The sequence below is a fragment of the Oncorhynchus gorbuscha genome, linkage group LG03 (genome assembly GCF_021184085.1).
Source record: "Oncorhynchus gorbuscha isolate QuinsamMale2020 ecotype Even-year linkage group LG03, OgorEven_v1.0, whole genome shotgun sequence".
In the NCBI taxonomy this organism is placed as follows: domain Eukaryota; kingdom Metazoa; phylum Chordata; class Actinopteri; order Salmoniformes; family Salmonidae; genus Oncorhynchus; species Oncorhynchus gorbuscha.
Genome location: NC_060175.1, coordinates 80,104,591 through 80,128,477, shown reverse-complemented (window position 1 = coordinate 80,128,477; position 23,887 = coordinate 80,104,591). Strand labels below are relative to the sequence as shown.

Sequence of the window (23,887 nt, the reverse complement as noted above, 5' to 3'; positions counted from 1 at the left end):
TGCTGCTGTTGTTGCCAGCATAAACTAGCTGGTAAGGGCTTATCAGCACGACTGACTGAACCGAATCCATTCGTCTCCACACTCGACTCTCGGCTGCGTCATCAATTTGGGCACCAGGCGTGTGTCTGTAGCCTCTCCGGTTCAAAGAGGAAGGAAGATGGCGGACAACAAAGGCGAAGAGGATATGGAGAGCGCTTCCAAATTAAATTCAGAACCACGGGGAGAGGATAGCGGGGACCCCGAATTGAAAGATGTGAATTCGGTGATTGTCATAGAGCCCGATTCGAAAGAAGGAGATGATTTAATATCCCAAGAGAATGTTTCTCAGATGCCTACACCCGCTAACGTTGGTGGAGGAGGGGACGCAAGCAGCAACAGCGGGGGGGGCAGGCAGCACAAGCAGTAGCCCAGTTGGGAACACCAATGGGGGTACAACTGAGTCCTCGGGTGCTGGGGACATTGCTGGAACCTCACCGACATTCGCAACCGAAATGTCCCCACCGCCGACGGTTCCACCAGCCAACCCCGTCACCCCAATAAACCTTATGGATACGTGCGCTGTGTGTAAACAAAGTCTCCAGACCCGTGACTGTGAACCCAAACTATTACCGTGTCTTCACTCATTTTGCTTGAAATGTATCCCCCAGCCAGAGCGACAAGTTACCGTACAGGTGCCCGGGCCGAACGGACAGCCAGACACCCACATAGGTGAGTGTAGCCCTTGATCATGACTCTCAGTTCCATCACATTAACAGTTAAGTCATTGGACGAAGGCGTCTTCTGTAGGGGGGGTTTGTTAAGAGCCGCCACGATCGGTCTGAACATTAACGCACATCACTTGCAGTACGGGTTTGAAAGCACACCTTACACATTTTTATAAGGTTAGGGTTCCCACACGGCCATATTTCCTGTTACAGCGCTTGTTTACGGAAGACAGAGTGGACTGACTACCTGTGCTAATTAGCTAGCGTCTCCGAACACCTGTGTGTAAACGGAAGACGGATGCCACAAACGGGTTGTCACTGAAAAATACTGTCGGCCTCAACTGTTAAAACCGTGTACAGTAAGTGTGTATTTTGCATTTGTGAAAATGTTTTTTTTATATGAAAATAGAAAATGTTATGTTCCTAGAATCGTACTGAAATTTAGAGTCGATGCACGTTAATATGTAGTATTTGTCTGTTTTGGCTTCCGGAGAAAATTCGCCCTTTAAACAGAACATGCAAAGTCCTTGGACTAAGGAGTAACGTTAGGCTCATTTAGTCCAATATTGGACTAAGGTGAGTGTAGCCTGTTTGATTGAAGTGGCTATAGATGTGTACCGGCAATTGTGTATAAGTATTGAGTACCAGGCAGCAGCTAAATGGTCAGCAAGCATAATGATATGCAAATAAATCGACTTGATGGAAAGTTTCATGATAATATTGTTTTCCGCTAATTACCAAACGTCATATGGCGATAGATCTATATTACTTACACTGTGACTCATTACAATAATGATTCACTTTGGGCCTAACAGCTCGTTATGGTAATGCAACATAGCATACTGAATAAACAACAGCCCCTGGGCCTGATAGGTCTATGCCAGAAGAGTATTCATATTGAATGTCACATGTGCAACACAGTATACTTATTTTCAGTTTGTCTTATCTGTAAAGAGCCTTGGCCTAAGACTCAAAATTCAGTTTCTCCATCCTTCCTCAAGGTGGGAAATTTGTCCATCCACCGAGCATTATACTTGCATGACAATTACACCAGAACTACAATGCCCACATAAAGACAAGCCACATTCATATTTGGTAAGCCCCCAAAATTCTGTTATGGTGTGGCTTTGGGACCGGGTGACATGATTGTCATAAGTGCGTGCATCTCTTCAGACAGAACACACATTTTGTTTTGCTTTTGTTAGCAAGGTTTCCAGGAGTAAACATTATGGAAAATTGGTGGACATGGAAAAGAGCTTGTTTTCTCAGATGTTCAAGCCTGAGGGGCTCTTTGAGTCCACCACTATGGTAACCAAATAACCTAGATAGCTACGGGTCTGTGTAGTTGATATTGGTGCATTGATCCTTGTGGACTAGGCCAAATAATGTTTGAGGACATCCAAGTGCAATTGGACCTCAAAGATATAGGCCTATAATGCCATTGACAAATTAAATGACTGATGAAATATGGTACTCTTGGTTGTTTGCTGGGAAGAAATAATGTTTTCCAGCTATACTAATTCAAATCATTTAGCAGATTTTTTCCTAATCAGATTGATTCATATAGCCAGTTATGTCCAAAGAAATCAACCAACCAACTTTTTCCAGCTTGATATAATGATTAGGTGTTGGCCCATTTCTCACTTGGCAAAAATGTGGATTACTATTTACTTTTACACTATCAATGGTCAATTCTAGTAAACCTGTTCTTGATACATTAACCCTAGGCTAACTATTGACATTCAGAACTCATTTACAGACAAGTTATTAAGGCCTAGGTTAAGATCATGGGCAACCAAGAACACATAATTCCAGCATTATTTCTGGCATTAAATCTAGGTAAAATGTTTCCCATTTTAGTTGTGGCCTTCTAGTTTTCATCTTTTTATTGGTGGACATGTCGTACGGCCATGGGATGAACATGTCTGACTCCATCCATTACGCTACACTTGATAATGGCCCAGGAACACTACCCTTTCTGCTTGTCAGCCCCCATTGCATTCTGGAAGATGCCATTATGACACTTCTGCCTACACCTAGACTAGTCTGGTCCTCCTAGATCTGTTTGTGAGTATTGCAGCCAAACCCTATGGTCGTTGATATGGCAAACTTTTAGAATTGACCATTTCCATAGTGGTTGGCTATACACAAAAAACGATATGGGACCAGACTATGCCTTGTCTATTCAATGCTGATGGCATTTTGGCCACTGTGGTCTGAACTACCCAAGGGCTGTTCTTTTTTTCTTTTTAAATTATTATGACCCACTTTGTCTTATCAACATGGCTAAGATCGGATGATTTCAATGTAAAACATAAATACAGAAGCCTAAATAAGAGCAGAAGACTTGGGTCTAACTGTTTAATGCCATCTCAAATTTCCTTGTGTGCCAAGTCTACAAAAAGAACAAAATCGCCACTTGGTTTGGTATAGCCTATTTACAGCTGAGGGATTGGGTTGGGGGGAAACTCGAATTCAATGGTTGAACTATGGATGCAAGGATTTACAGTTCATGAAATCAATATCATGGTTTTAAACAGGTTTTGAAGCTATATGTTGTTTATTTACAAATTTAAGTGTTAGGCCAATCATACAACATTACATTATATTTGGGGTTATTTGCTTACGTGAATGTGGCATTAATAGTAAGGCTCCCGAGTGGCGCAGCGGTCTAAGGCACTGCATCTCTGTGCTAGAGGCGTCACTACAGACCCTGGTTTGATCCCAGGCCTTATCACAACCGGCCTTGATCAGGAGTCTCATAGGGCGGCGCACAATTGGCCCAGCGTCGTCCGGGTTAGGGAAGGGTTTGGCCCGGGGTAGGCTGTCATTGTAAAATAAGAGTTTGTTCTTAACTTACTTGCCTAGTTAAATAAAGGTTTGATCATTTGTAGTTTAAATTTAATGTAGATCAGTAGGCCTGACTGTTGCTGGAGGGCCTAACAATTGAATAAACAAACATGGACTAATGGTACACAATTGTCAGTGTCATACACATGTAGGCTACTAAAAAGGTCTGATAGCTATGTTACAATTTCAGACATTCATGCATGAAATTCTGCTTCACCTGTTATTTAGGTCATATAAATGGTATAATGTAACAGTACTGACCATGAAATAGATTATGCATTTGGATACTGTTTGTGCGCATGCACCCTGACTTGCCTCAGTTGAAGGTGTCACAGCTGCAGTGGCAGATCAGATCAGCCTTGTTGGTGTGGTCTCACAAACCCTCCAGCTGCACTCACAGCCAATCACTCAGAGCCCCCTGCAGCTGGGGCTTACACAAACCGGCTGTGTGCAGCCTGAGCCGGTAAAGACTGGCTCAAACCGGTTTGTGCTGCATCCAGTGATGTACAGGGGGATTTAATTGATGGGTTTAAGGGAGTTGAGGGGAGTTAAGTGTGGGGTAGTTAAGGATTATGTATTCAACATTTAGGGTTATGTATTTTCATCATGCATATTATTGCTCTCTTATGATATAGCTCACTGATTTACATTTCCTGCATGAGCATAGCAACCTCATTATTCAGAAATGTTGAAAATAATAGGAAATTTGGGGTGAATTAGAATAAATAATAATAATTTAATGGATTTATATTACTCTTTTCCCAACCCTCAATGGACAACTGCCTCATCCACCACCAATGTGTAGCACCCACCTACTTAGGCCCTATTATGTATTCCGCTATTCATATGGTACTTACCAATTGAATTGTAACATCTTTATTATTATTAAGTTTAAGTACCAACCAATTGTAAATGGCAAAAAACTGACACGGCTGATATTTCTCAAAGAAGGCTACCCAGGAACCAGTCTTTCCATACAGTTCAGATTTTTAGATACAATCAAACTCATCTTCATCAAAAATGTTTGTGTTTGTGACAAGCTAAGAACGTGTTCTCAGGGGCGGCAGGTAGCCTAATGGTTAGAGTGTTGGACTTGTAACCGAAAGGTTGCAAGATCGAATCCCCGAATCTGACAAGGTAAAAATCTGTCGTTCTGCCCCAAACAAGGCAGTTAACCCACTGTTCCTAGGCCATCATTGAAAGAATTCGTTCTTAACTGACTTGCCTTAAATAAAGGTAAAATAAAAATGTGGCGGGACAAATGATAATTTAAAAAATGTTATGTAGTTGAACCAGCTTGTGATGCCTAATGTGTTTGATGATTTGCATCCGTCTCTTTTCTATATAAGCTTTTTGAATAGCCTCTGACCTCTGTAGTATCTGTATGAAAACAATTAGTGAGAAAATGCTGTTTTTTTTCTGGGTTGCTGATTTCAAATGTTTTCTTTGTACATTTCTATAGGCCTAACCAGTGCTTCTCTCTTGTATCTTTCCTCTGTCTACTCTAGTGAATGTGATGCGGTGCATAGTTTGTTGTCAAGACTGCAAACAGAGCGACATCATTGACAACTACTTTGTCAAGGACACTACCGAGGCCTCCAACACTTCAGATGAAAAATCTGCACAGGTATACCACACAATCCAGTTATATTCAAGTGGATGGTTGATTAATACAAGCTCTCATTTTATCAGCTGGATGTAGCCTAGCCTAAGTATGTGTAAGTGGGATCATGTGTTTTGTCTCATTCAGATGTGCACCAGTTGTGAGGACAACGCAGATACCATAGGCTTCTGTGCAGAATGTGGAGAGTGGTTGTGCAAGACCTGTATCGAGGCTCACCAGAGGGTCAAAATCACCAAGGACCACAAGATCCGCAAGAAAGAGGACGTCTCTGAGGGTAAACTGTCCAACAAACCTAAACACAATATGTAATGTGTACCCAGGAATATCAAGTGAACATTTGACATAGTTGGATGTGTAGGCCAGCGCTTTCTATTTGCAAGTAGAAGGCTCTGGTGTAGGCAATTGGTGTCTCATAGCACGGTGTAGTTTCACCAGGCCTCCTAACTTCATAGCTGATTTGCTGTTGCCATGGCAACCATGCTGCAGAATCAGTCAGCGTGTTCCAATAGTAGATTGGCCCTACTGGGTCTCAGTATAGCTGGCATGCAGTACTATATATTGTGATTATATCAGACTTTTATGAAGTATTAATTTATGTATCTCTCTTCTATTCTTTCTCTCTCATACTTTAACTTTTTTTCTACCCAATCACAAAATGTCATTCTTTCATACTTACTTTCGTTTGTTTTTCTCTGTCTCTGTAGAGTCTGTAAGTGTGTCGGGTCAGAGACCTGTGTTCTGTCCTGTCCACAAACAGGAGCCCCTGAAACTCTTTTGTGAAACCTGTGACACACTCACCTGTCGGGACTGCCAACTTCTGGAGCACAAGGAGCACAGGTAGTACATGCAGTGAATAGCCAGCACAGGATTGATCTTTAGAATAGGAAATCTAAATCTGTAGTGGATTCTAGTCGGTGGTGGTGGTGGATGGTAAATGCATCTGGTTTTGTGTTACATTCACATATCTCCAATGAGGATTGGGCACAATGAGAAAAGCAGCATCTAGTCCAGTGATCTAAGCCCAAGTGTTCTGTGCTGAACAAAGTTTCTCCTCTCTCAGGTACCAATTTCTGGAGGAGGCCTTCCAGAACCAGAAAGGCTTCATTGAGACACACATGGCCAAATTGCAGGAGAAAAAGACCTATGTCCACTATTCTCACGCTCATGTGACAAGCAGGTACAGCATCATTCCCATCTCTTCTGTGAAAGTGTCTTGCTATGCTACTTCATAGCTGCAGGGTGAACTTTCCCCTAGGTATAAATCTAGAACCAGCTTCCTGTCCCCCAATCCTAATCTTAACCAGAGTGGGAAAAATGCTAGGGGCCGCTTAACCCTACAGCGATTTCATACAGGTTTGTTAATGATTTGAGGAAAATTTCCCCTCCCAATTGTACCCTTTAAGCTGTGCGCGGGTGCGTAGTAGCCCCGAGACTGCCGCGCAGTTCCCTCGGGACTGCCAGCCCACGGAGAAAAGCATGAGATTGAACTTCACTTAACTTTCTAGAGTTTTCCCTGTTAGTTTCCCTTTACTGTGGATGTGTGAATGTGAATGAATCACTGCAATACTTTACAGTGGATGTGTGAATGAATCAATGCAATACTATCCACTTTCAATGCAACATACCTAAACTAACTATGAAAGAGATTTTGTTGTAGGCAGAACGCATCTGAGTAGGATTCTATTGCAGTAACATGCATGGCTCAGCCCGTACTCCACACAGACCAGTGTGGAATAACCAATCAGAGCTGCAGTAGGCCTATATGCAAATAGACTATTACCATATATGGATATGTGCCATTTTACGTTGCACTGAACTGTGTTTACAGCATGAGCGGTCATGAGTAGATGCGCTTTTTTTGAGGTCAAAGCGAGAGCTGCATGTAGCCACGTGTGCACATTTTGTTCATCCTTTGCTAGTTAGTGAGTTATTATTAGCCCGGATAGATCATTTGTGGTCAGCAATAGGGGAGTTTTTGCTTCCTACAAGAGCACGAAACGTGTGCTTTGAAAAGCGAGTCTTTTTTTTTCTTAAAGGGGCAGTGTTGTATTTTGAGGCAGGCAGTAGCCAATAGGCAGACAGTAGTAAAATTGGTCTGATTCTTTGTAATAATGGTATGGGAATAATAATGCATTTTACTTTGTATAGTGGTTTCTTGCGTCAAACACAACAAGATTTTCTGTCACCTTGTCTGAAAGACAAGCAGATAAACAGGGTAATGTCAAGCCTTGCATGTTTTTTTCAAAAGTCTCATGGAATGTAGGCCTACATTGAACACCACACATTGGCTGCTACTGTAGGCTGAATGATAGAACAGCTATTTCCTTGTTCAAATGTTATAGGAAGCATTTTTCTCCATTGTTGTTGATGGTAGGCCACTCTGGTAGGCATACATTATGATCAAATAGCCACAGTAGCCTAATTGGCCACTATTAAAACTGTAACTTAAAGCGGGTACAGCTACAGTGTTCACAGTAAACGCATGCTGGTAGGTGCACAGCATTTACTAAAAGTGCTATTTTATTGTTTATTAGTGTGTTTCCAGTTTGAGTGTCTGTCTGTTTCCATCCAGGCTAAAGGAAGTTACTGAGACCCATAGGAAGGTGGAGCATGAGATCAAGATAGCTGTGTTTACTCTTATCAATGAAATCAACAAGAAGGGCAAGTGTTTACTGCAGCAACTTGAGGTAAGGCGATAATGGAACCTATGTAAGGAATGCATTTAAATTTATCTTCAGAACCCTTAGAATTGAAAAAAATGACATTCTGTGTATAACTATTTATGCTCTCAGGCCCATTTTCCTAGAGCCAGATTATGCAGATTATGCCTAGTCCTGGACTAGGCATAATCTGGCTCTAGGAAAATGGGCCTAAGAGCATTATACACAGAATGTCATTAATCTGGAGATGTTTAATCCAGGGCTAGGGCTCGGAAATGCTCCATCAGTGTTTTCATCACTATATAATACTAATGAACTGTATCTAAGCCTATATATTGAGAAACATGAATACTAATGAATCACTATGAATTTAATCTTGCTCCTACATTGCCAGATGATGGGAAGTATATTCTGTGATGTTATTTGGATACTGTTTTAACTGAATAACAAAGGGGTTATGGTTTACCCTAATTATGTAGTAATCACATAGGCGGATGCCTGTTGGTAATGCCATGTAGCCTAGTGGGCTGCAGGTAGCATAGCAGTTTTGAGTTTTAGGCCAGTAACTGGAAAGTTGCTGGTTCGAATCCCTGAAAATTGTTCCTGTAAATTGCTCTGGATAAAAGCGTCTGCTTAAATTACTAAAATGTAACCTTTCTCCCTACTGTTTGTCCCTTGGTCCTCCAGAGTGTGACTAAGGAGAGGAGCATGAAGCTGTTTTCCCAGCAGACAGACATCGCCAACCTGGCCAGGCAGATCCTCCACGTGCTCAACTTTACCCACTCTGCCATTAACAGCGGCAGCAGCACCGCCCTGCTTTATAGCAAGAGGCTGGTACGGAGTACAGATAAACACACACACACTCAAGGAAAAGCTCACGCCATGACATAATCTCCATGACTAAATACTAAAGGGTGCACTATAATATGCGGATGCTATGACAGTTGCCCTATCCGAAATCGATCCTCTGTATATAGTATATTGTCTATATAGTATCTGCAAACAAATTACATCCCAATATCTTCATTCTTCAGATCATCTACCAGCTGCGCAAGGTTCTGAAGGCTGGACTGGAACCAGTGCCTCAGGCTAATGGTTCTGTTCGCTTCTTCTGTGACCCCACATTCTGGGCTAAGAATGTGGTCAACCTAGGTGAGAGGACCCCCCTTTGACTGTGATGGGGTTTTGGGGGGTTTACTACTATACATGCAAGGACATCTGTTTCTGGTCAGTGATGGTACAGTGTAAAACATTTAATAGAAAAGGAGATGTGGGGGGGGGGGCCGAACTCGATATACTTTATGAAAATTACTAAAACCAAATGGAATCTGTGTAGTAATGATAATGGACGTACATTCATAGTTTCCTGACTGTGTCCAGCTCCCTAATAATCACCCAAATGAAAACTAGACAGTCAGGGAGCATCAAATAAAACAAATAAAAAAACTGGATAGAATCATTTTTCCCCCTCAATTTTGATAGTGAGAAAATATAACACTTTTTTTGTTTGGCCCCCAGGGTAAAATAAGTTTGACAGCCCTGGTCTAGGGGTATCTTCATACACTCAGTCACTTACTCTTAGCCTCCCCTCTCTCCCCCTCCCACTGTAGGGAACCTGGTGATTGAGAAGATGCCCCAGGCTCAGCACCCTCCCAACATTATGGTGGGGCCCATCTCCCCGGGCCATGGCCACCCAGGCCACGGAAAACACCCAGGGCAGATCAACCTGGCTCAGCTCCGGCTGCAGCACATGCAGCAGCAAGCCTTCGCCCAGCAGAAACAACAGCAACAGCAGCAGCAGCAGCACCAACAACCACACCAGCAACAACAGCAGCACCAACAGAGGATCCAGGAGCAGATGCGTATTGCTTCCCAAATGTCCCAGCAGCACCCTAGGCAGGGTGGACCTCCGATGGTACAGCAACAGGTAGACTGTTGGGGTACCGTTGTTCCCATTGATAGCAGTGGTGTAGTGAAGGGTAAATGTATGTAAACACTGTTTACCCACCTATTGTGGATATAGGGTGTATTCATTTACTCACCGCAAATTGTGATCAGTGTTTATTTTGTTATCATTACGTCACTGATCGATAGCATACATTTGTCAAGCCAGGTTAAATCTTTTTTATTTATAGAAAATATTTATATAGGCATAACGTAGTAGAACTATAGTAGTACTGAGTATTATCTGTTGCTCTAAGGATTTAGTTCATTATAATGTCATTTTTATGTAAAAGTATAACTGTCACTCCCCAGCCCCCGCGCCTCATCAGCATGCAGGCCCAGCAGAGGGGCCCCATGAACGGCGGTCCCCTCATGTACCCCCCCCACCACATGCGCCTGGCCCCGGGACAGGGCCGCATGCCCAGCCCCAGCGCCCAGCCACGCATGCCCAATGGCCAGCAGTACCCCGCCATGATGCAGCCCCAGCTGCAGAGACAGGTCAGACTACACCACTACACCACTCACATTATATCCCTTAGGGGATAAAAAATTGTTGTGATGAATTCAGTTGCGGTGCATATATACTTTATTACTCCCCAAAAGGGAAATTGATCAGAAAGACAACATCCTTATAATAATAAGAACAGTAACATATACAGTAAACTATATATGTTTTATGCAGAAACCGGTATGACTGATTGGCGATACTGTTGCCATTTTGCAGTAGAATTTTCACTGAGTGTGTATGTATGGGTACCTTTTTGTGTTTAGCTGACTATAGATTCTGAGATGAGCCACCACAGGTTTCGTTTGTTACATCTAACAGGGGTTTGGCACTTTTTCTACTTGTACTTAAATAGTAGTTGTGTTTTGTGTTGCATGGGCATGATTAGTGATTATGCTTCCCAAATGACCTTTCAGCACGTCGTAGACCTGGTAGAATTGAACAATAATGAATAGTTAATGCTGTTGTTAATCTGTAGTTTTTGACCTCCCTCCATCTCGCTTTCCCTGTAGCATTCTAACCCAGGTCATGCTGGACCCTTCCCAGTGGCCTCTCTCCACAACGTGAGCGCTGCCAACCCCACCAGTCCCACCAGTGCCAGCATGGCTAGTGCCCATGCCCACCGTGGCCCCGCCAGCCCCATAGTGGGTGCCATTGAGCTCATACCCTCTGTCACCAACCCAGAGAACCTGCCCTGCCTACCAGACATCCCTCCCATTCAGGTACACAGCGCTCAGGGAGCAGGCACATGTCACGTACCTCCATATATAACCATACCTGCTGCCATTCTCATCCCACTCATTTTCTACTGGCCCCACCTCTTTGCTTTTTTGTAGATCTGGGGTTCATTGGATAGGTATGATTAATACAGTGCATTTGGAAAGTATTCAGGCCCCTTGACTTTTTCCACATTTTGTTACGTTACAGCCTTATTCTAAAATTGATTAAATTGTTTTTTTTCCGTAATCAATCCACACATATTAACCCATAACACCAAAGCAAAAACAGGTTTTTATAAATGTTTGCAAATTTATCAAAATAAAATGAAAACGGAAATATTACATTTACATAAGTATTCAGGCCCTTTACTCAGTGCTTTGTTGAAGCACTTTTGGCAGCAATTACAGCCTCGTCTTCTTGGGTATGACGCTACAAGCTTGGCACACCTGAATTTGGGGAGTTTTTCACATTCTTCTCTGCAGATCCTCTCAAGCTCTGTCAAGTTGAATGGAGAGCATTGCTGCACAACTATTTTCAGGTCTCTCCAGAGATGTTCGATCGGGTTCAAGTCAGGGCCATTCAAAGACATTCAGAGATTTGTCCCGAAGCCACTCCTGCGTTGTCTTGGCTATGTGCTTAAGGTCGTTGTCCGGTTGGAAGGTGAACCTTCGCCCCCAGTCTGAGGTCCTGAGCGCTCTGGAACAGGTTTTCATCAAGGTTCTTTCTGTACTTTGCTCTGTTCATCTTACCCTTGATCCTGACTAGTCGCCCAGTCTCTGCCTCTGAAAAACATCCCCACAGTATGATGCTGCCACCACCAAGCTTCACCATAGGGATGCCAGGTTTCCTCCAGACGTGACTCTCGGCATCTAGGCCAAAGAGTTCAATTTTGGTTTAATAAAACCAGAGAGTCTTGTTTCTCATGGTCTGAGAGTTCTTCAGGTGCCTTTTGGCCAACTCCCAAGCGAGCTGTCGTGCCTTTTACTGAGGAGTGGCATCTGTCTGGCGATTCGACCATAAATGGCTGATTGGTGGAGTGCTGCAGAGATGGTTGTCCTTCTGGAAGGTTCTCCCATCCAGGAACTCTGGAGCTCTGTCAGTGACCATTGGGTTCTTGGTCACCTCCCTGACCAAGGCCCTTCTCCCCGGATTGCTTAGTTTGGCCGGGCGGCCAGCTCTAGGAAGAGTCTTGGTGGTACCCAACTTCTTCCATTTAAGAATGATGGAGGTCCCTGTGTTCTTGGGGACCTTCAATGCTGCAGACATTTTTTGATACCCTTCCCCAGATCTGTGCCTCGACTCAATCCTGTCTCAGAGCTCTACAGACAATTCCTTCGACCTCATGGCTTGGTTTTTGCTCTGACATGCACTATCAACTGTGGGACCTTATATAGACAGGTGTGCCTTTCCAAATCATGTCCAATCAATTGAATTTACCACAGATGGACTCCAATCAAGTTGTAGAAACATCTCAAGGGTGATCAATGGAAACAGGATGCACCTGAGCTCAATTTCGAGTCTCATAGCAAAGGGGCTGAATACTTATGTAAATAAGGTATTTATGTTTTTAAAATCTGTTTTCGCTTTGTCATTATGGGTATTGTGTATAGATTGAAAACCATTTTAGAATAAGGCTGTAAGGTAACAATGTGGAAAAGGGTCTGAATACTTTCCGTATGCACTGTATGATTAATATTCAATGTAACTTCTGCCATTGCTTTATACCTATGGTAATTTCCTATTGTTGCTCATTGAAGGGGAAGGGGGTAGGGAGTGGAATTGGAACATGGCTCAACTCCGGTGAACGGTAATGTGGTTCCTAGTGAAAGTCTACACACCCTTTGCACTGTTGTCACATTTGTTTTGAAAATCAAAACCTTTTTTGAATTGGGATTTCGCCCCCCAATGATCTACACCTCAATGATCTACACAAACAAAGTAAAATAACTTTTTTTTGAGGGGGGGGGGTGTGTATCTTGATTGCGTAGGTATACACACTCCTCTCTGTTGCACATCTAAATCATTTCAGAAGCAAGTTTTTTTTTCAGTAAGAAAATCACACAATTACTTTAATTGGGTCCGTCTGTGTGCAAAAGTATATGGTTTTCATAATTTTTGAATAACTTATTCTGTATCTAAGGATCCTCAGATGTATAGTAAATGTAAAAAAATATATATAAAAAAATAACGTCAAAGCCACCAAAGTCCTTTAAAAACTTGTCAGGGATGAATTTGTAGACCGGTACAGATCAAGGGAGTTTACGAAATCATTCCAATAGACTGAATACCCTTTTGAGTATAGTAATTAAGCTATTGGTGGTGTATCATGTCACCTGGTTACTGAGAGGATCTGACCTTCCTTCATAACTGCGTTAAAGGAGAGAATGGGAACTATTAAGCTAACATTTAGAATTTTGTTAAGATGGTCATACCAAGGATCATTTAGCTATTTGATTTTGAGTTTTAGGATCCCTTAAGTTATAATTTATTTGATGTAACATTGAATTTGGCGTTACTGCTATTAGCCCATAGAACACATTGAATAACAGCTTCTATCTCCATATATACTTCCATTCATTTAAAAAAAAAACTGGTACCCAGCTACCTTCAGATTAGTCTTGTGAGGCTTGTGGGCATCCTAGCGTAAAACAACCAACATGTACCTGAGACTGACCTTTCCATAGAGGGGTCATATTAGTGTGTAGCCTGATCGGTTCAGACGCTACAGCCAGAAGTTGGCAGATCGGATGTACCGACTTCAGACGAGTCCAGTGACGCTTGTGGGGGTCGTAGAGCAAAACGGGGAGTAACACAGGGTTCGTCAGAGTCTTATCTTTCAATAGAGAGGTCAAACCATTTGGATGCTACCGATGTCTTCACGAGAAGACTATTTTCGGAATGTGTCATGGTCTGACAGACACCGATCTAGCTCTGCCACCTTTCACCGCAGATGTGGATGGGCAACATTGGCGTGTGCAGTGGATTGAGTTGCAGCCCATGCAACAAAAAAAAACATATCTCTAGCTTAAGCTAATTAGATTCCAACATAGCGGTGTACATCGACTCTAGGGGTTTAAAACAGCCACAGACGTCATTGTCTGAGCTGAGGGAAATCTGTGGATGGATCAACATTGCATTCATAAAAAAATCCATTCCAAATCATCCTTCTGGTTTGCAAAAAGGACATTAAGGAATACTGTAAGAGAATATGGCAAACAAATTTACTTTTTAAAATAAATGCATAACTTTAGGTTTGGGGCAAATCCGAAATCAGAGTGAACTTTTCATATATTTCATGAATTGTGGTGGCATCATCATGTTAATATGGGCATGCTTGTCACCGGCAGGGACTGGGGAGTTTTGTTAAAGGGGCAAAGCCCAGGTAAAAACATTGTGGAAAACATGCCTTAGTCGGTGAAAGTTGGTGGAACTGTATTGAAAATGATTTACAGCAGTAATTTCTGGCAAAATTATTGACTCGGGTGTGGAGACCTAATGCTATATTAAGTTTTTGTTTTTATTTCCAAGAATGTATATAATTTTGAAGTGTGGACTAGTTTGTGTAGATCCGTTGGGGAAAATCCTGATTTTTTAAAAATCCATTGTTAGATTTTAATTTAAGCGAGACAAATGTGACAACTGTGCAAAAGGTGTTTAGGCTTTCACTAGGCACTGTACATGGTGATCTTCATCAGCAATGTTCCCAAGGGGAGCTGAAAACGACCACTAATTCGGTGTTATTTTCCTGTGGTTGGATGCTTTGGCGCCATCAGCTGGAAGATGCAGGCTCCAGCAGTCTGGACGCCCTCCTGAGTCGCTGGATCTCAGCCAGCACATACCCTCAGCTGGGCTTGTGGCCCCCCGTGGACATGAACCCCTCCCCGGGACTCTCCACACACTCACCTGGCTCCTCAGGTACTGGAGGACTACAACACACACGCGCACACAGCTTCAATCCCATCTATGATTTTAAATCATTTGTCAAAAACAACTGCTCATATCACTGTCACGTTTTACGAAGATAATCGTTTGTATCTCATGACTTCTAGATTACTGCTAGTGTTCAGTAGCGGTGTCCCTGGACTTCCTGACCCATACCCCTTTCCGTTTCCCAAGAAATATATTGAACGGTCCTGTGGACTAATAATATAAACATTTTTATGCCACACTAAAGCAAAAATACAAAATATGCATGTGCGAATAGCTGCATGAACCGGACATATCAACTCTGGCTTCATTCATACATTAGACTAGTCATCACAACGCTAGCAGCCTACCAAATTAAGCCTACTTGACGTAAAGTCTCCAATAGAAAACATCACTTGAGCAACTTGCATGACTTTTATAAATTGCATTGCTGACTATCATGTGTAGGCTTCATGCAATGTCTCAACGCAGTTACTGAAGGCAATCTCCACATTCACAAATCTCTGCTACTATGGTGCTGCTGAATCTCCACTACTAGGCCTATTTGCTTATGTTTGTTTAGCTGGAATTGGATAATGTTCCCTGTGACAGTCTCCACAATAAGTGGGTTATCATTAAGTTAAAACGGCCGCAACCTTCTGAAATTCCCTTGATAGCCAGATGCAAGGGGAGAGAAAAGTGCCAACAAGCTGGCTGACATCTTTCAGTCAAAGGTAAGCTAAAATGAATGTAATTTTCACCAGGCTGTTGGCTAAGAACCTCATAATATTGTAGGCCTAAATCAACAAAATAGCGTGGTGACTTTGACAGAACTTTGAGTTGATTAAATTGTGGCAAATACAACAAGAAACCGCTAGATTCAAATCCATATTTCTCCATTTACAGTGTTATAATCATGCCTGATTTTTTTTTTTATCTGCTGGTATTATTTGCTTTAATTAGCATTTCCAGTTTGAACAGGAATACCGGTATGGTTGCAATTTTCTCAGGAAGGATTTTCAGGAAAATATTCAATCCTAATTACTGCTTCTTCCTTGCTCTCCATCTCCCACCCACAGGCTTATCAAACTCCCACACGCCCGTGCGGCCATCCAGTACTTCCAGCACAGGAAGCAGGGGCAGGTAATGATGATACACAAGTTTAATACTAGAACTCTGCTCAAAAAGTTGAAATGACACTATTGCATAAAGCTGTGGAACATCCATAGGATGGACAGAAGGTAGCAATGCAGATATTGTACCATAGAGTCACTCCTAAACAATGAGTCCTCATCTCACTGGTATACATGTAAAAGTATATGGATGACTGTAATGGAGGTCTTGACTGTGTGTGTGTGTGTGTGTGTGTGTGTGTGTGTGTGTGTGTGTGTGTGTGTGTGTGTGTGTGTGTGTGTGTGTGTGTGTGTGTGTGTGTGTGTGTGTGTGTGTGTGTGTGTGTGTGTGTGTGTGTGTGTGTGTGTGTGTGTGTGTCCTCAGCTGTGGCTCTGCGGGGAGGCCAGTGCCAGCGAGCGCCCCAATGGAACAGCAGGTCAAAGTCAAGCAGGAGCCCGGAATTGAGAAGGACTGTGGCTTCTCAGGAACCACCACCTCCAACGTCAAAACGGAACGAGTGAAGGATGGAGGGAGGAGCGCGTGCATGGTAACACATCTCTAACTGCCCAGCTTTTTCACCTCCTAGCCTGTCAGTACCTTGATCTTAATCTAGCAGGTATCTATGTACCTGAGGCTATGTATGCTCTCCTTTATTTATTTGGACAGTGAAGCTGAAATGTTTAAATGTGGCTCTATACTCCAGCATTTTGGATTTGAGATCAAATGTTTCATATGAGGTGACAGTAAGGAATGTCACCTGGCTATTTTCTTACATATCTGTTTTACTGTTTAGAAATGAAAGCACTTTATGCATCTAGTCCCCCCATTTGAAGAAGTCACAAGTATTTGGACAAATTCACTTACTGGACTGGTTTCACAGACGAGGCTTAAACCTAGTCCCAGACTAAAATGACTGTTTGAGCTGTCTTAAGTCTGTGCAAGTCGCTTTGCGTTATCTTAAAATAGTCATAGATTTAGCTTGTTCTGGATTAAACAAAGCCGATTGCAAGAGGGAGGATTAGAGGTACTCTAGGACTAAATTGTATCTTAAATTAATCCTTCAAAGAGGCAGGTTTAACTTCTGCTTAGTACTGTTTGTGAGGGAGGATGGACTATTTCAAATATCTAAATGAAGACCAACATGCACTCCAGAGGCCAGCCAGATGAGTACTTGTGGATAGGAGTAATCCATTAAATTACTTTGATGAAATAGCTTTTCGAGACCGCTTTCATATGTACAAAAAAATGCATTGGAGATGCATCTTTGCTTGAGTCTAGACTTTCCTCTCTGTCTCAAAGAGGAAGGTCTTTACCCAATTCTCTCCCAAGTTATGATAACTTTGAGGTTTTTGTAATCTTTCATCGTGAAACTGGTGATCTGTGTGGTGCCAGTGATGCAACTGTGTGTAAAATAGTTCAAAGTATGCAGGGCCATTTGTGAACTGAGGAGTCTTTACATCAAGTTTCCTGATGCTGCTGGCCAAGCCCAACGATAGTGCAATTCTATGAATATGGGCACTTTCCAGGAGTGAATGGCCGAATAGATGGATGTCATGTTCCCATCAAGTGTCCATCATCTCCTGATGCTGAGGAGTCTACAGGAACCGTAGGAACTGGTTTTCCATCAATGTTCAAGGTGGAGGCACTCCTAATTTAGATTTTCCAAACATTGTTACACGTTGGAAGGGTGCAACTCACGATTCAAGGATTTTTCTCAACTCTTCATTATGTGCTCAGTTTCAGAGAGGACAACATAGTGGACTACTACTTGGTGACAGGGGATAGGTCAGAGTAACTTTTTAGTCACTCCATACATAAATCCCACAACAGCTGAACAGCAAAGATACAACAGAGCTCATATCCGCACGAGAGGGATGGTCGAGCGTATGTTTGGAGAATGGAAAAATTGATTCCAGTAAGGATGCACGATATATTGGTGAACACATCAGAATCTGATGATATTCGCTACAAATGCCAATGTCTAGTTTAACGCCAACGTGCAAAACCGATGTCAAAGCTGACGTGCATACCTATATAACGTAGGTACATGACAAAATTTTACATGCCATCATTATGCGCTATACGTGCAACACAGCATTCCTAAATTAGCCCACAATGTCTGCTGTGTGGATCGAGCAGTCAACAAGTCAAGCAGTCATTTGAAAGAGTAACACAATTTCAGCGAGACAACTCAAAGTTGAAATCCATTAAAGCCAAGATAATGGAATTCATTGCCCTTGACAATCAACCGTTCTCTGTTGTGGGTGATGTAGGCTTTCGCCGACTGGTTGAGCACTGGTACACATTACTAAGTGCGCTGTTTTTCAGATGTTGCCCTACCGGAGTTACACAGTAATAGCATCACTGCTATTAGCTTCACGACAAACATACTATGGAACGCCGTTTGGGTCATTGTGTGTCAAAGCTGTACAAAAAAGTCTGCAAACACCGGCCACGAATGATGTGTTTACAATACCGCGTTGGTAATAAAGCATCATTTGTTTGACCGCAACTTCTGGGGTAGCTATCTTTAGCTTAGTACCTAGGTAGCACCAATACAACAAGCCTGAAAACAATAACCTGTAGAAACTGCAGTAATTTTCATTATTCTTAGCAATGATTTGGGAATCCTTGCGAGTAAGTATTAGCTAGGTATCCACTTGTTGTTTGCCTATTGAAATTGAACTTCAGTTCATGAACATAAATAGCTAGCCAGTTACTTAACCCTGTTGCCCAAAACTAATGTTATAAGCAGCCAGCTGGCTTCATCTGGCTAGTGAGGTCTTTACTGAACCGGGTTATGGATTAGGCACAATAGTGGAATTTGCTGTTTGTCTTCAAAATAAATAAAAGTATGTCATTGACAGTGATGCAAATGAATACAAATAGTATTATGCCATACTTTTATTTTGAATGCTAACTGCAAAGTCCACTATTGTGGCTATCTTCACATAGATGGGTCCAACCACTATTAATCAAGTAAGAACTGTCTTATAAATTAGGGTTATTTTAGATGATGACACCTAGCTAGCTAACTATAGCTCCTGAAACAGATTGTCGTTTTGCTATGTTTTTGGGGAAGAACATTGGTTGCATCCACAAGCTAGCTAGCTTTTTTTTAGGACCAGCACTGTAGGTGCGCGAGACAACTTTACCAGCGTCATGGCATACGTATCGATGAATCATTGTGACATGAAATACGAGTGATGGTGTAATCTATGTGTAATAACTACGTAAAAAATATGAACGGTTTAAAATTTTAATGTGACGTGCAGTCATATTCAGGTCCTGATTGGTCAACAAGCGTATTTGACACATCAAATAGTGTTAAAACCTGTTGGTACTAGTATTTTCATTTTTGGAAAAATAACATTCCCAAATTAAATGGGATATTTTGTCAGGACAAGATGCTAGAATATGCATATAATTGACAGCTTGTGATAGAAAACACTCTAAAGTTTCCAAAACTGTAAAAATATTGTCTGTGAGTGTAACAGAACTGATGCCTGAGAAAAATCCAATCCGGAAGTGACTCATCTTTTGAAAGCCCTGCGTTCCGATGCGTCCCTATTGAGCTGTGAATGCCCCATCAACCAGAATACGCTTTCTACGTATTCCCCAAGGTGTCGACAGCAAAGTGACGTAGTTTTATGCATTTATGTTGAAGAATAACCGTAGGCGGCTTCATTGCGCAAGTGGTCACCTAATGCTCCCAGAGAAATTCTTGCGTAAAATACAGAGGTAGCCATTATTCCAATCGCTTCTACTGAGAAACCAATTGTCCCGGTTGATATATTATCGAATATATATTTGAAAAACACCTTGAGGATTGATTATAAACAACGTTTGCCATGTTTCTGTCGATAATATGAAGCTAATTTGGAATATTTTTCAGCGTTGTCGTGACCGCAATTTCCGGTCGATTTCTCAGCCAAACGTGAAGAACAAATGGAGCTATTTCACCTACCAAAATAATATTTGGGGAAAAAATGAACTTTGGCTATCTACCTGGGAGTCTCGTGAGTGAAAACATCCGAAGTTCATCAAAGGTAAACAATTTGATTGCTTTTCTGATTTTCGTGACAAGGTTGCCTGCTGCTAGCAAGGCATAATGCTATGCTAGGCTATCGATAAACTTACACAAATTATTGTCTAGCTTTGGCTGTAAAGCATATTTTGAAAATCTGAGATGACAGGGTGATTAACAAAAGGCTAAGCTGTGTTCCAATATATTTCACTTGTGATTATCATGAATAGGAATATTTTCTAGGAAGATTGATGTCCGTTGCGTTATGCTAATTAGTGTCAGATGATGACAACGGTTCCGTTCACGGGATAGGGTGTCACTAGAGGTTAAATAGTATATTTTTTGACACACTGAGGCCCAAACGGCGTTCTATAGAAATCCTGGTTGAGAATGAAATGACTGAACAAATTAACAACGAAACAGCACAGCAAGTGAAAGAAATAGGTTTTTATTGGTAATGGGGACATACGTAAATGCCAACAAAATAACTTTTTGGTGTGTGTGTGTGTGTAACCTTTATTTAACTAGACAAAGCAGTTAAGAACCAATTCTTATTTGCAATGACGTCCTACCCTGTCCAAACCCGGACGACGCTGGGCCTATTGTGCACAGCCCTATGTGCCTATAACCGCTATGTGTGTTTGTGTTAACTATTTAACTGTACTAGAATGCTTAAAAGGCCGCTAAAATTGTAAATATCGGTTAACGGTATCAGGTTTTTTTGTCAAGAAAAATATTGGATATCGGTAATCGGCCAAAAATGTAATTATCGGTGCATCACTAGATTCCAGTCTTTGCGCAGTACACTCTGTTTCAAGCCAAGAAGATTCTGCAAGCTTTCACATTGCAGCACTTCAACTAGATGATATGCATTTAAATATGTAATGTATTCATTTTGGCTTATTTTTGCATTGGTAATGTTTGTTCTGTACAAAATTAAAATGGTGCAATGCAGCATAATTAAATGAGTGACTAAACCAAGGCCAGTTTTACATTTAGTTTGTGGTGATTAAATACTCTCACTTATGAATATCCTAATTATAAAACATGTATTTTTTACATACCATATTGTGTTCACCATGACTGGTAATCACAATTGTCTCATTACTGTATATTTGTTTGGCTCATACCTCTATCTTCCAACTTAATATCCAATTCAACCTGTAGAATTCTCCATTTCACTTCATGTTCTTCCTTCAGGTATTTAATTTTATGCTCATGAAATTCTCTGGCTAACTTTTCATGCATGGTCATCTTTTTAATCTCTGCTGAAAGATGGTGGCAGCATCTTCTCTATAGCAGATGTGGAAGGTACACACTCACTGTGCACTGGCTCTTCCAACATGTTCACATTCCTTTCCTCTGGAAAAAGAACACCGTTAGAAGCACAAATAAACTCATATGGTCCTTAGAATGAAAGAAGAATAAAGATTGACACAGACAATGAAATATATTTACCAAAGGAAGTAACCAATTTACTTTCTTTGGTATATGTACCATTTGTGCTCAGTTCTTCATCTGAACTGTCCTAATGGTAATCGTCTGGTATACCATCGAGGTTGCTGGTGCTCTATTATTCCAGACAGGTCCACCACCAGTAGTATATTGCTCTCCTGATCTCTGCATTCTCTCTTTTTAAAGCCAGTGTAAGGTTCTATAAAGGCAGATATCATTCAATATAAGTGATGTCACAAAAATATGAATATGAGAAACGTGGAATACTGATAATAATGAAGATATCTCACCTGAAGTTGTTGTACTCCTGTTCTTTTGGTTACATTTTCATTTGCATTGAATTCACTGCAAATTGCAGCCCAACCACTCTTTTGCTTTTGCTTAGTAGCAGTAGTATGGTTTTTACTTTCAATAACTGCATGGTTTGACATTTGTTTTAGTAGTGTTTTTTCATACTCGCTAAAGTTTTTTTTAACAAATAGTTTTTGCCTCTGTCATTATTTTTGTCTCAAATTAACACCAGTAATGGTGTTTTCTATTCCATTCTGGGTTTTTGAGCACCATTAGACCCACAGCATGTACTCTTACCGAACCTAGTCAAGCTTAACCCAGGTGTTCTCATTTAGACCTACGTTAAAGTACTATTACTCCATCCAGAACTCCTTAGTCTCCGACTAACTAAGCCAAATTTAAGCCACGTTCACGAAAGCTACATAAATGTCCTAGTTTAACTAGTACACATTAAGGCCTACTCTTGGCTTAATCTAAGCCCTGTCTGTGAAACCGGCCCACTATTAAAGTAGTCAAAAGTTTAGTATTTGGTCCCATATTCCTTGCACACCATGACTATGTCAAGCTTATGACAAACGTGTTGGATGCATTTGCAGTTTGTTTAGGTTGTTTCAGATTATGCTTTGCCTATATGTCTGGGTAGCCTAGAGGTTAGAGTGTTGGACTAGTAACCGGAAGGTTGCAAGTTCAAACCCCCCGAGCTGACAAGGTACAAATCTGTCGTTCTGCCCCTGAACAGGCAGTTAACCCACTGTTCCTAGGCTGTCATTGAAAATAAGAATTTGTTCTTAACTGACATAACTAAAGTTTTTTACATTTTTTAATAGGAAGTGAATGGTGAATAATGTATTGTCATTTTGGAGTCACATTTATTGTAGATAAGAATAGATGTTCCCGAACACGTCTACATTTAATGTGGAGGCTACCATGATTACAGATAATCATGAATAAGGATGAGTGAGTTAGAGGCACAAAGACCATACCCCTCCCAAAAAAGTATATCTTCTCCTGTTATTGGTAGTGGTGAGAGGTTAACATTTTTAAGGAAGTTTCGGCCTCACTTCTTGGTGCTACACCAGAATTATCAATGTACTTAACCCACTTGAAAGCATTCAGCTTTTTTAAACGTGTGTATCTGTCCCACAGATGAGTAGTCCAGAGATCAGCCGGACTCCCCCTCTCCCCGTGCTGGGCTCTGTGGCTTCTGCCTCCTCTGTCCAGGATGCCCTCAAGAAGTTGGGGGAGCACATCAAAACTGAGCCCCAGGACCAGGAGGCCTGCAGCGGGGCCAACGGGCCAAGCAAAGCCACTAGCACGAGCCCATCCACTAAGGCCTCAGACGCCCCGCTGACCAACAGCAAGGGAGCCGGACCTGCTACCCTGCGAACTCCACGCACTGCAATGGGGACCAACCAGAGCGGGGCGGGAGGAAAGGATGATGACCCCAACGAGGACTGGTGCGCCGTGTGCAACAACGGGGGAGAGCTGCTTTGCTGTGACCGCTGCCCCAAAGTCTTCCACATCACCTGTCACATCCCCACCTTGAAGTGCTCCCCGAGGTGAGCCACTGATCTAACACTACATGTGTACACACAGGATGGCTTTAACTAAGTGTCAGAATAAGAATGATTTTTTTTTTTTTTACCCCTTTTTCTCCCCAATTTCGTGGTATCCAATTGTTGTAGTAGCTACTATCTTGTCTCATCGCTACAACTCCCATATGGGCTCGGGAGAGACGAAGGTTGAAAGTCATGCGTCCTCCGATACACAACCCAACCAGCTGTACTGCTTCTTAACACAGCGCGCATCCAACCCGGAAGCCAGCCGCACCAATGTGTCGGAGGGTACACCGTGCACCTGGCAACCTTGGTTAGCGCGCACTGCGCCCGCCCCGCCACAGGAGTTGCTGGTGCGAGATGAGACAAGGACATCCCTACCGACCAAGCCCTCCCTAACCCGGACGACGCTAGGCCAATTGTGCATCGCCCCACGGACCTCCCCGTCGCGGCCGGTTACGACAGAGCCTGGGCGCGAACCCAGGGACTCTGATGGCACAGCTGGCGCTGCAGTACAGCGCCCTTACCCACC

General features: G+C 42.2%; 1 protein-coding gene across 6 annotated transcripts in view; it reads left to right on the top strand.

Moving 5' to 3' along the window:
• The first annotated feature begins 76 nt into the window (after positions 1-76).
• The window catches only part of trim33 (tripartite motif containing 33), a 28,226-nt gene continuing 4,415 nt past the window's right edge, over positions 77-23,887 (top strand). Inside the window, exons 1-16 of one of the 6 annotated variants that reach the window (XM_046343909.1) lie at positions 77-708; positions 5,063-5,181; positions 5,305-5,452; positions 5,883-6,015; positions 6,239-6,355; positions 7,751-7,865; positions 8,526-8,672; positions 8,873-8,990; positions 9,446-9,753; positions 10,095-10,280; positions 10,554-10,610; positions 10,800-11,009; positions 14,781-14,922; positions 15,993-16,056; positions 16,411-16,573; positions 22,946-23,358. In XM_046343909.1, coding sequence (XP_046199865.1) covers positions 318-708; positions 5,063-5,181; positions 5,305-5,452; positions 5,883-6,015; positions 6,239-6,355; positions 7,751-7,865; positions 8,526-8,672; positions 8,873-8,990; positions 9,446-9,753; positions 10,095-10,280; positions 10,554-10,610; positions 10,800-11,009; positions 14,781-14,922; positions 15,993-16,056; positions 16,411-16,573; positions 22,946-23,358 — 2,831 coding nt within the window. In that variant the 5' untranslated portion in view covers positions 77-317. Of the gene's footprint in view, positions 709-862; positions 1,064-5,062; positions 5,182-5,304; positions 5,453-5,882; positions 6,016-6,238; positions 6,356-7,750; positions 7,866-8,525; positions 8,673-8,872; positions 8,991-9,445; positions 9,766-10,094; positions 10,281-10,553; positions 10,611-10,799; positions 11,010-14,780; positions 14,923-15,992; positions 16,057-16,410; positions 16,574-22,945; positions 23,359-23,887 lie in introns of those variants that run through there. The other 5 variants (XM_046343907.1, XM_046343908.1, XM_046343912.1 and 2 more) reach the window with 5 other exon arrangements.